Source organism: Piliocolobus tephrosceles, chromosome 7 (assembly GCF_002776525.5).
Source record: "Piliocolobus tephrosceles isolate RC106 chromosome 7, ASM277652v3, whole genome shotgun sequence".
NCBI classification, from domain to species: domain Eukaryota; kingdom Metazoa; phylum Chordata; class Mammalia; order Primates; family Cercopithecidae; genus Piliocolobus; species Piliocolobus tephrosceles.
This window is the reverse complement of record NC_045440.1, coordinates 95,307,309-95,319,946: the sequence shown is the minus strand read 5'-3', so window position 1 is coordinate 95,319,946 and position 12,638 is coordinate 95,307,309. Positions and strand designations below refer to the sequence as shown.

Sequence of the window (12,638 nt, the reverse complement as noted above, 5' to 3'; positions counted from 1 at the left end):
AGGTTACATATTCTGCTGCTACAGTGTGGGAGGGGCCTACATAGGGTATACACCCTACCACATAGGGTGTGAATACCAGGAAGCAAGTGTCATTGGGGCCATCTTAGAGGCTGGCTACCATAACAGACAAGTTGGATTTCAGCAATTAGCTGCCATTGGTAGGATTATTTGTTTCATTTTCCATTATCCTAATCCTCTTCCTTATTCTTAGCTGGAGATGTGTGGCTTTTCATGTTGTAATAACTCTAAACATAAAGTATCAGAAACAAATTTATACATGAATAGTATGCTATGGAACAGTAAAATAAAGTATTAATGCAGTAAAACAAATGTAGGAGTGAGGCCCGGGCATGGTGGCTTATGCCTGTAATCCTAGCACTATGGGAGGCTGAGGCAGGTAGATCATTTGAGGTCACTAGTTTGAGACCAGCCTAGTCAACATGGTGAAACCACGTCTCTATTAAAAATACAAAAATTAGCCAGCTGTGGTGGTGCGCACCTGTAATCCCAGCTACTCAGGTGGCTGAGACAGGAGAATCGCCAGAACCTGGGGGGTGGAGGTTGCAGTGATCTGAGATCGCAACACTGCACTCCAGTCTGGGCAACAGAGCAAGGCTCCATCTTAAAAAAAAGAAAGAAAAAAGAGCCAGGAAGACCAGAATCTGAAAGTTGAAAGCAGTGTTAGAGATCAAGTAATATTTGTGGGCATACTTTATAATAGTGTTTTTTCTCATTATAAAATTTAGAAATGCTTAGATAAAATCCCTTTAATCCCTTTATTCTGGTAGGGTGGGTGGCTCAGGCCTCTAATCCCAGCACTTTGGGAGGCCGAGGCAGGAGGATCACTTGAGACCAAGAGTTTGGAGACCCCATCTCTACAAAAAATTTGAAAATTAGTTGGGCATGGTGGCTCATGCCTGTAGTCCTTACTACTTGGGAGGCTGAGGTGGGAGGATTGCTTGAACCCAGGAGTTCAAAGTTGCAGTGAGCTGTGATTGTGCCATTGCCCTCCAGCTTGGGTGACAAAGCAAGACTGTGTTTCAAAAAAAAAAAAATAATAATAATAATAATTTTAATTCCTCTATTCCAAGAGCATCTTAACATTTGATATATATTTTTAATGTGTGTTTGTATGTGTGTGTGTGTTCATACATATATATATATATATGTATGCTTGTATATCTATTTTATTATTACTTTTTGTAAATATGATACCTTACGTGAGGTTAGGTTTTTTAGAGTCGCCGAGTTGTAAGATGACTGTCTAATGCGGTCAGATTTCCTTTGATTCTTTAAATCGTTTTTCAGTGACCAGGACCTGAGCCTTTGGGGTCTCAAAAGTAAAGAAAGAGTTGTTATTTTAGCTCTTTTTCCTTTTCTGGAGATACTGAAGTCCAGGGTCTAGTTTAAAGAAGGGCCAAGAGGGGTCAGGTGCAGTGGCTCATGCCTGTAATCCCAGCACTTTGGGAGGGTGAGGTGGGTGGATCAGCTGAGGTCAGGAGTTCGAGACCAACCTGGGCAACATGATAAAACCCCATCTCTATTAAAAATACAAAAATCAGCCGGGCCTGATGGCACGTGTCTGTAGTCTCAGCTACTTGGGTTGCTGAGGTAGGAGGATCGCTTGAACCTGAGAGGCAGAGGTTGTGGTGAGCCAAGATCGCACCACTGCACTCCAGCCTAGGTGACAAGAGCAAGAATCCATCTTAAAAAAAAAAAAAAGAAAAGAAAAAAAGAAGGGTGAGAGGAAGAGACTAGAGTTGTTGGGCGCATGTGATTGAATTTGGGTAAGGCAAATGTATGTTGTTATTTTGCTGTTACTTTTTAGTGTTTTATGTATTCCTTTATTTCATTTATAATATATCAGGAGTACTTTTACATCATTAAATATTATTTGATGTTATGATTTCTAATAGCTACATAGTCTAATGAATGACTATACTATAAATATATTTGATTAGTCTCCTATGTGGGGACCATTAGGTGGTTTGTAGTTTTCAAATTACAAGTAATATAGTATGATGAATATCCTCTTGAAAAAAATCTGTTCAAATATCAAGGTTTTCTGTAGAAACACTTTCTAGAAAAAAGTACATCAAGTGGTGTGTCTTTGTCCATTTTGTGTTACTTTAACAGACTACCACAGACTGGATAATTTATAAAGAAGTTTTTATCTCAAAGTTCTGGAGACTGGGAAGGACAGTATCAAGGTGCCAGCAATCTGGCAAGAACGTTCTTGCAGCTTCATCTCATGGTGGAAGGCAAGAGCCAGAGAGCCCAAGAGAGCAAAAGGGAGCAGAACTTGCTTTGTTAACAAGCATACTGTCACAGTAACTAATCCACTCCCCAGATAACAGCATTCATTCATTCATGAGGGCAGAGTCCTCATGACCTAGTCGCCTCTTATTTAGCTTGCCTCCCAACACTGTTGCATTGGGGATTAAATTTCCAGCACGTGAAATTTGTGAGATACGTTCAAACAGTAACTTGATTTGAACATTTTCTTAGTCTACTGAATTTTATTGCCACATTGCTTTTCAGAACGATTATGCCTGTTTGTGCTTCTACCAGAAGTGCATACAGGAAACTCTTTGACAGTACTCTAGACATTATAGTTATTAGCATTTGGATTTTTATATAAGTGAACAAGAATAAAGCATATGGTGTTCAAAGTCAAGATTTTAGTTGAATTTGAGGAATTTCAACCAAGGGTGCTATGGTATAATATCTTTTACATAAAGGGTAGCAAGATTTTAGTCTAGTGCAAATTAAATAGGCTCTGATATTAACCAAATAATCTATTTTTAGAAACCCCAAAATATTTTTGTAAATTGCTGCTGTACAAATATCAATTGGCTTTAAGTCACAACTTAGGGCTCTGATGCTAACATTACTATTATAGTTTTGTATTAATGTGGATTCAGTTGAAATTGTAATTATACAACTTGAAGTTAGCTAATCCCTGATTCTTTTGATAATGAAAGGTCAGAGGCATGGTGCAGCAGCTTATGCCTGAATCCCAGCACTTTGGGAGGCTGACGTGGGAGGATCACTTGAGCTTAGGAGCTTGATTCGAGACCAGCCTGGGCAACATAGTAATACCTTGTCTCTACTTAAAAAAAAAAAAATTAGCCCAGTGTAGTGGCATATACCTGTAGTCCCAGCTACTTGGGAGGCTGAAGCAGGAGGATTGTTTGAGTCTGGGAGCTCGAGGTTACAGTGAGCTATAGTCACACCACTGCACTTCAGCGTGGCAAGAAAGCAAGACTGTCTCTAAAAGGAAGGGGAGGCCAGACACAGTGGCTCACGCCTATAATCCCAGCACTTTGGGAGGCCGAGGCGGGTGAGTCACCTGAGGTCAGGAGTTGGAGACTAGCCTGGCTAACATGGCGAAATCCCATCTCTACTAAAAGTAGAAAAAAATCAGCTGGGCATGGTGGTGCGTGCCTGTAATCCCAGCTGCTCAGGAAGCTGAGGCAGGAGAATCATTTGAACCCAAGAGCAGAGGTTGCTGTGAGCCGAGATCGTGAAATCATGCCTGCCATTGCACTGCAGCTTGGGTAACGAGCGAAACACTGTAACTCCGTCTCAAAAACAAAGGAATAGTGATATCATGCAAAATGTACTTGATTAAAATTTGATATTCAATAATACTTAAAAGGAGCCATTGGCTACTTGAGATTGGATGTAAATAAAATTACATACAATATCATAGTTAACTATGTTTTTGTTATTTAAATCTTAGGAATATCATATTCTAATTCTAGAATTGCTCTTAACTTTGTACTTACTGTGTTATTTGTTTTAATTTAGGAAGTGTTTGTTACAAAGGCTGATGTTTCAACTTTGTTTCATTCACAGAGAGACATCTCCGCATACATTTCAATTAGACTTATTCTTCAACAACGTAAGCAAACCAAGTGCCCCTGTTTTCGATAGGTTGGGAAGGTATGTACCTGCTAGGTAATTTCACCGGAAACTCATGAGTTAGTAAGCAACACCTTTTGATTGATTCTTTAGATAGAAGAAAAGGATATATCTGCTGGTAGACCCAAGAACACAGGGTTTAATTGTGTCAAGGCTGTACTGAAGAAATGTCAAACTCCTGGCCGGGCGCGGTGGCTCAAGCCTGTAATCCCAGCACTTTGGGAGGCCGAGACGGGCAGATCACAAGGTCAGGAGATCGAGACCATCCTGGCTAACATGGTGAAACCCCATCTCTACTAAAAAAATACAAAAAAACTAGCCGGGCAAGGTGGTGGGCGCCTGTAGTCCCAGCTACTCCGGAGGCTGAGGCAGGAGAATGGCGGTAAACCCGGGAGGCGAAGCTTGCAGTGAGCTGAGATCCGGCCACTGCACTCCAGCCTGGGCGACAGAGCGAGACTCCGTCTCAAAAAAAAAAAAAAAAAAAAAGTCAAACTCCTAAGGAGATGTTGAGTTTATAAAGTAAAAATTTAAATGTGTGAAACAGACATTGTTTGTTAACTTGTTACTCATGCATGCCTTTCTTGTATACATGATACTTTCACACATGATAGTAACCTTCTAATTTGGAAAATATTTTCGATTCTAATATAGAGCTAATATTTTATATGTGTCTTTCACATCACACTACTGTGCAATTTATAATTCCGTAGCCACATTTTGTAAAATGAAACTTTTGTTAGTAGATAGCTTCTTTTTTGATTATTTAGTACATGCTACGTAGTTTTTTTCAGGTTGGGTATTATTAAACCTGTTGTTATGATGTCTGCAAACAAATGGGTTTACTTAGAACTCATAAAATAAAAAAAAATTAAAGGCAGCTTAAAAATGAGAAAATGTCTATTCCTATCAGGAATTAACAGTTTCTTAGATATCACTCATTCTGTTATTGATCCTTTTCATTTATTATTAAATTATGTTAATAATTTAACTCTTTTTAAGTGAAGGGAAACCTTAGATAATTTGAAGCAGGTAATTTTTAGTATTTGGGGGTGTTTTTATGTCAGTACCTACTTAATAAAAACAGGTGCTTTTCTTAAATTTTGGTTGTAGTCTGCATTTTTGTATGACTGTAATGCAAAGTGGTTCTTTACTCTGGCTGTACATTAGAATTACCTGGTGTGCTTTTAAAAATGTACTGATGTCCATACTAACCCCAAAGCAATTAATTCAGAATCTGGGGTTGATTTATTTTTTTCTATATTACATTTTGGGGGACAGAACATTAAACTCAAACTTTGGTTTATTGAATCAAAACAAAAATCTAGCATTTGATTATATTAAAATATTTGAATCTAGAAAGACATCTTCATGAACTGTGATGTTCAGTGTTTGAGCTTACATATTTATTTCTACTCTCTTGACAGCCTGGAATATGATGAGAATACTTCCATCATCTTTAGACCTAACTCAAAGGTAATTATGGAAGTCAGTTTTTGATCCATATAAATCAGTGTTGCAGAATGTCATCTCTTATCTGATTCTTCTAGCATCTAGACACTATTTTATAATGCAGTAAAGACATCGTAATGTTTTCTACCTATAAAGCTCTTTCTTCCTCTTTCGAGTCAAGAAGAGGCCAGCATTTGTGCTTTACCATCTTTCATTTAGATAGGCAAGTTCAGAAGATGACAGGCAGGCAAATTGTTATTAGACACTACTGTGCCTTAATTAAAGTTTCTTTTAAAAGTACATATTTCATATTTCTCCTTTCCTATAAAAAGTATGCCTTTTTTCTTGATATGCCAGTTGCCATGCTGGAAGCATTTAGTGGCAGATGTGGAATGCAAAAATAATTATGACCTGGTATGGTGCTACTCAGCTTGCTGTTTGGTTTTCGGGGGGATGGGCATTAAATCATTTGTATCCTGTTTAGACTGAAAATTGTCTTTGTTATCTGTTTATCTTCCTTCCAGTGGGATTTCTGTTCAGTCTGTCAATCCTTGGCCGGTCTTTGAACCCTTCTTCTGGTCCACAATTTCCCTGTTTAGTCTAACAAAGAAATATTAATTTCTTTTTTTCCTTATCGTGCCTCCAGAAGGGGCCCTGGTAACACTTATAACTTCGTCTTTACCCAACATGGTGGGGTGGAAAGAGAACTCTGAAGTCAGGGTCTTTGGTTTCTATTGCAGGCTCTTCTTCACATGCTCTGGTTTTCTTATTTCCTAAAAGGGAATGACAATATCTGCTCTCTTAATTATGAAGATCTAGCTATTAATGTAGGTAAACTCTAAAAATCATAAAGTTATTTTTATCTTATAGGGAAATATTGAAGGTTAATGGCATTGGCAAAAGTCTTTAATGTTTTTAGGAGAAAGTTTCTTTGCAAAAACCATTTGTATAATGCCTCTGGGTTCCCTTACTTTTTTTTTTTTGAGACCGAGTCTTGCTCTGTCGCCCAGGCTAGAGCGTGCAGTGGTGTGATCTTGGCTTACAGCAGCCTCCACCTTCTGGGTTCAAGCAATTCTCTGCCTCAGTCTCCTGATTATCTGGGATTACAAGTGCCCACCACCACGCCCCGCTAATTTTTGTAATTTTAGTAGGGATGGGGTTTCACCATCTTGGTCAGGCTGGTCTTCAACTCCTGACCTTTTGATCCACCCACCTCAGCCTCCCAAAGTGCTGAGATTACAGGCGTGAGCCACTGCACCTGGCCAGTTTGCTTACTTTTTAACGTACAATGTGGGTACATAAAATATACCTGCATGTATGAATTTGGCTTGTGAGAAGAATGCTATGCAGTTTTATGGACTTTATCATTCTTGAGACTGAGCGTGATTTGTGCTTTTGGTCCCTTCTACCACCCCTGTACCTACTGGGGTTTAATTTATTAATTAGCAATAACTCCTACTTAATTTTATTCTTTTTTCTTTTCTCCTGGATTGGAGTCTGATTATACTTTTGAACAAGGTTGACATAAAGCATAGGACTGGGAGATACAATCTTAGGACAGGTGCAGGTGTAGTTATGGTAACTCTGGAGAGCCACATTAAAAGCTGTGCCTGGGTGAATTTCACTTTGTGTTGACTTTGCATTTTCAGCATTACTTTTAAAGACTTTAGTTGAACCACAATCTAATTTGATATCAGCTAACTTCTAGCATTTTAAAACATGACTTGGAAAGATTTTTTTTCCCCTCCCTAAAAATCAGGTGAATACTGATGGTCTGGTGCTAAGAGGCTGGTATAACTGTCTGACACTGGCAATATATGGATCAGTGGATAGAGTGATAAGCCATGACAGAGACTCTCCACCACCACCACCTCCACCTCCACCACCTCCCCAGCCACAACCAAGTTTGAAAAGGAATCCAAAACATGGTGAGAATTTTATATTTGCTTTTGCAAGTGAAACTTACATCCGTGGTGTAAAAAAAAAAATGATTCGAAGAGTGCTTTTCTACCTTTTGTTCTTGTTTTGTTTTATTTTTCGAGAGGGAGAGAGGAAGAAGAGGGGGGAGAGCCGGGAGAGGGAGAGAGGAGGTGAGAGGGAGAAGCAGAGGGGGAGACAGGGAGGAAGAGGGGGTGATAGGAGGAAGAGAAGGAAAGAAGAGAAGGCAAGAGAGAGAAGGGGAGGGAGAGAGAGGGAGGGAAGGTGAGGGATTGGTGGGAGGGAGTGAGCAAGCACACTTCTTTCACCTTTCAAACCTTGCTTAAGACTTGACAAGATAGCTATCTGTTAGTCTCCCATTTTTGTCTATAAGAGTTTCTTTTTATGTTGAAGTGGTGACATTTTATTTTCTTCCTCTGTTTTCCTAGAGAGCTTTTAAAACTGATCCAAGGGAATTTTTTCCCATTTAAAATATCTTAATGACAGTGCAATCCAGTGACTATTCATGGTTTACTATTAAAATTATTTGTAAATGAATTGAAAAATAGGCAGGGAGTTTGTGTATTCCCGGAGTACTTATATAAATGACATTTTTTTTCAAGAGTGCATATAAAATTTGATTAGGTATATACATCTTAACTAATGTAGATTTCTTCCACTTTTGAGAACCTTTTGCTCATTAATTGGAAACAAGAAAAATAAGAACTTCAGTGGCTTTCTTTCAGAAGGTAGGCAGCTGGACTCATGTTTCTTAGAATCTCTTCTCACTCCATTGTTAATCACTGTAAGAAGTTGACCACAAGGCTGGGTGCAGTGGCTCATGGCTGTAATCCTAGCACTTTGGGAGGCTGAAGTGGGAGGATTGCCTGGGGTCAGGAATTCAAGACCAGCCTGGCCAACATGGCGAGACCCTATGTCTGTTAAAAAAAAAAGAAGTTGACATAGTGAGATTCATAGCCAGCTGCAGTGGTATGCATCTGTGGTCCCAGCTACTCAAGAGGCAAAAGTGGTATGCATCTGTGGTATATGCATCTGTGGTCCCAGCTACTCAAGAGGCAAAAGGATTGATTGAGCCCAGGAGTTCGAGTCCATTCTGGGCAACATAGTGAGACTCCCATCTGTAGAAATAAATACATAGGCTGGGCATGGTGACTTATGCTTGTAATCTTCACACTTTGGGAGGCTGAGATGGGAGGATTGCTTGAACACAGGAGTGTGAGACCAGCCTGGGCAACATAGGGAGAACCTGCCCCTATCAAAAAAAACAAAAGAAAGAATTAGCTGGGCATGATGGCATGTGCCTGTGGTCCAGCTACTCTGGAGGCCGAGGTGGGAGGATCCCTTGAGCCTGGGAAGTTGAGGCTGCAATGAGTCATGATTGTGCCACTGTACTCCAGCCTAGGCAACAGAGCAAAACCCTGTCTCAAAAACAAAAACCAAAACCCACACACAAAATGAATAAATAAAAGGAGTTTCAAGAATGCATTTTGAAATTGTAATTAAAGTCACTAAGGAATAATATTTTGCTTTATAATTAACATTTTTGTGACTATAAATGACCTTTGTTTCTCTGAATCCTGATACAGTAATGTGGTGTGAGCTCTTTTTTTTCTGATGGTGGTCATACACTGTACTTTTCTTATATATATCTTACCTGCTAAGCACAGCTACTCTTTCATTTTCTTTTTCTTTTAGTCCTTCATTTTTCTGTGCTTGTTTTTTTTTTTACCAAACCGTGAGCTCCTTGTGGATAGAAAGTATGTTTTACATATATTTGTGTTTTCAGTCTTATCATAGTGTCTGACATACGTAGTGGTTACTCTAAAAATTGTTCAATTTACTGATTTGTTTTAAAATTGACACTTAAGTACATATATACATGTGTTTTTAACTTTTTATTTAAACTTTTTTTTAATTTAGTTTTTTTTGTTTTTAGAGACAGGATTTTGTTCTGTCTTCCAGGCTGGGGTGCAGTGGCCTGATCATAGCTCAATATAACCTCGTAATCTTGGACTCAAGCAGTCCTTCCACCCCACCCTGTGGAGTAGCTAGGACTATAGACGTGTGCCACCCTCCGCCCCAATTCATCTTTTTTGTAGAGATCGGGTCTCACTATGTTGCCCAAGTTGGTCTCAAACTCCTAGCCTCGAGTGATCCTCCCAACGCAGCCCTTCAAAGTGCTGGGTTGATAGGTGTGAGCAACCACACCTGGCCCCTTAACTTTTTGCTTTGAGATAATTATAGATTGACAGGAGGTTGCAAAGAAATATACAGGGAAGTCCTGTGCACTTTTTAACCTCCCCCAGTGATAACATCTTTTATAAGTATAATATCAAAACCAGAAAACTGGTGTTGGGGCAATCTGTGGAGCTTATTCAGATTTCACTAGTTAGACATGCACTTGTTAGTGTGTGTGTAACTCTGCATTTTTACGTCATGTGTACAGCCTTGCATAACCAACACCATGATCAAAATACTTAACTGGGCTGGGTGCCGTGGCTCATGCTTGTAGTCCCAGCACTTTGGGAGGCTGAGGAGGGCAGATCACTTGAGGTCAGGAGTTTGAGACCAGCCTGGCCAACATGGTGAAACCCCATCTCTGCTAAAAATACAAAAATTTGCTGGGCGTGGTGGTGCATGCCTGTAGTCCCAGCTACTTGGGAGGCTAAGGCAGGAGAATCACTTGAACCCTGGTGGTGGAGGCTGCAGTGAGCAGAGATCGTGCCATTGCACTCCATCCTGGGCAACAGAGCAAGACTCCATCTCAAAACAAAACAAAACAAAAAAACAAAACCCCGAACTTCACTACACCATTGCCCCAAGATTCCCTATTACCCCATTATAGCCATATTCATCCCACCCGTCTCTAGCCTTTGGCAGCCACTGGTCTGTTCACCATCTCTGTAGTTATATTATTTTACACATGTTACATCAATGGAATCGTGCAGTATCTTTGTGAGATTGACTTTTTTCATTCAGCATAATTTCATTGAAGTTCAAGTTATTATATATGAATAGTTTGTTCTTTTTTATTGCTGAGTGGTATTACAAAGTATAGATGTACCGAAATTTATTTAACTGCTCACCTGTTGAAGGACATTTGGGTAGTCTCTATTTTTTGGCTATCACAAATAAAGCTGAACATTCCCATATTTTTTTTGCATGAAAATAAAATCTGCATTCTCTGGGATTATGCCCAAGCCTAAGAGTGTATACATTATATTTTGGTATGTGAGAAGTCAGAAATTCTAATGTTACCAGTATAGATTAATTAGCAAAATTTCTGTTAAGATGCCAGGAAGGAAGAGTTTATCATCAGTTAATTCTTAAGATAGAAGTCTCAAATGATGAAAAGTATTTTTTCAGTATGTGGGAAGTCAGAAATTCTAATGTTATTAATATAGATTAAATAGCAAAATTTCTAAGACACCAGGAAGAAAAAGTTTATTATCGGTTAATTCTGAAGATGAAAATCTCAAGTGATGAAAGGTAATTTTTCACCCATTCATTTCCTTATACTTTGACATGATTATCTTTGTTCTACTTGGGGATTGATTTGTTCTAGGACTGTCTGTGTATACCCAAATCTGTGCATACTCAAGTCCTGAAATTGGCCCTGAGAAACCTGCATATACAGAAAGTCAGCTCTTTATATATATGCAGATTTTGTATCCTCAAATACCGTATTTTAGATCTCTGTTTGCTTTAAAAAAAATCACATGTAACTGATTTGAAACACAGTTCGAAGCCATGTTGTTTGGGGGCCATCTGTAATTTGAAAATTCTTTTTCTGTCTCCCGTAAAACACTAGCTGATGGGGAGAAAGAAGATCAGTTTAATGGAAGCCCTCCAAGACCGCAGCCAAGGGGACCAAGAACTCCTCCAGGACCCCCTCCACCTGATGATGATGAAGATGATCCTGTGCCTCTGCCAGGTATAAATAAAACCAGTGCTAAGGTTTTCCCCCCTAGTTAATAGGACATTTTTGTTTTTGTTTTGAGATGGTCTCACTCTGTCGCCCAGGCTGGAGTACAGTGGCTCACTGCAGCCTTGCAGTGTTCGTGACTCACTGCAGTCTTGGCCACCTGGGCTTAAGTGATCCTCTCACCTTAGCCTCCAAAGTAGCTGGGACTACTGGTGTGCATCACCACGCCTTGCTAATTTTTAAAATATCTGTAGAGATGGGGTCTCACTATTTTGCCCAGGCTGGAACTCCTGAGCTAAAGTGATCCATCTGCCTTAGCTTCACAAGGTGTTAGGATTATAGGCATAAGCCACTGTGCCTGGCTAATAGTGCTTTTTGATTAAAGAAAAGAAATTAGGTGCTAGTAATCAAATCTTGATGCAGTCTCTCCCCATGCTGTGCAGTATTTCCTTGTGTTTTTCTTTTTCTTTTCTTTTCTTTTCTTTTTTTTTTGAGACAGGTTTTTGCTCTGTGACCCAGGCTAGAGTGCAGTGGTGCCATCCCAGCTCACTCCAGCCTTGACTTCCCGAGTTCAAGAAGTGCTCCCACCTCACTACTCTGCTGTAGTGACATGTACAAAAGAGTACCAGTTAAAAATCAGTAGTAGCGGGCTGGGTGTGGTGGCTCATGCCTGTAATCCTAGCACTTTGGAAGGCTGAGGCAGGAGGACCTCTTGGGCCCAGGAGTGTGAGACCAGCCTGGGTAACATAGGGAGACCCTGTCTCTATTAAAAATAAAAGTAAAATAAAATAAAAATAGGCCGGGCGTGGTGGCTCACACCTGTAATCCCAGCACTTTGGGAGGCCGAGGTGGGTGGATTACTTGAGGTCAGGAGTTCAAGACCAGCCTGGCCAACATGGTGAAACCCCGTCTCTATTAAAAATACAAAAATTAACCAGGTGTAGTGGCACACACCTGTAATCCCAGCGACTCGGGAGACTGAGGCAGGAGAATTGCTTGAGCCCAGGAGGCAGAGGTTGCAGTGAGCCGAGGTCATGCCACTACACTCCAGCCTAGCCGACAGAGTAAGACTCTGTCTCAGTAAAATAAAATAAAAATAAGTAGTATGTATTGGAAAAGATAAAAATCTGTATAGCTACTTAAAAGCTAAAAACAAAAGGAATGGCTTAACAGTATACTTTATTATTGCTCATTGTAGAAGTTGTACAATGTATACTCAATATTTTTTAAACGGTAATTCTTTTTTTCTTAAGGATGTTTGTAAGCTACATCATCCAAAATATCATTAAGTAGTTGTCATATCCAGTCTTGCTGCCTTGTGTCATTTAAACCATTAAAATAATCTGTGCCTTCATATACACCATGGAATACTATGCAGCCATAAAAAAGGATGAGTTCA

At 39.7% G+C, this 12,638-nt stretch overlaps 1 protein-coding gene across 2 annotated transcripts in view; it reads left to right on the top strand.

The window, feature by feature from the left end:
- Positions 1-12,638, top strand: part of VIRMA (vir like m6A methyltransferase associated) — a 65,846-nt gene that overhangs the window by 10,804 nt on the left and 42,404 nt on the right. For both annotated transcript variants that reach the window (XM_023222853.2, XM_023222854.1), the window contains exons 3-6: positions 3,862-3,948; positions 5,352-5,400; positions 7,136-7,304; positions 11,126-11,248. In XM_023222853.2, coding sequence (XP_023078621.1) covers positions 3,862-3,948; positions 5,352-5,400; positions 7,136-7,304; positions 11,126-11,248 — 428 coding nt within the window. The remainder of the gene's footprint in view (positions 1-3,861; positions 3,949-5,351; positions 5,401-7,135; positions 7,305-11,125; positions 11,249-12,638) is intronic.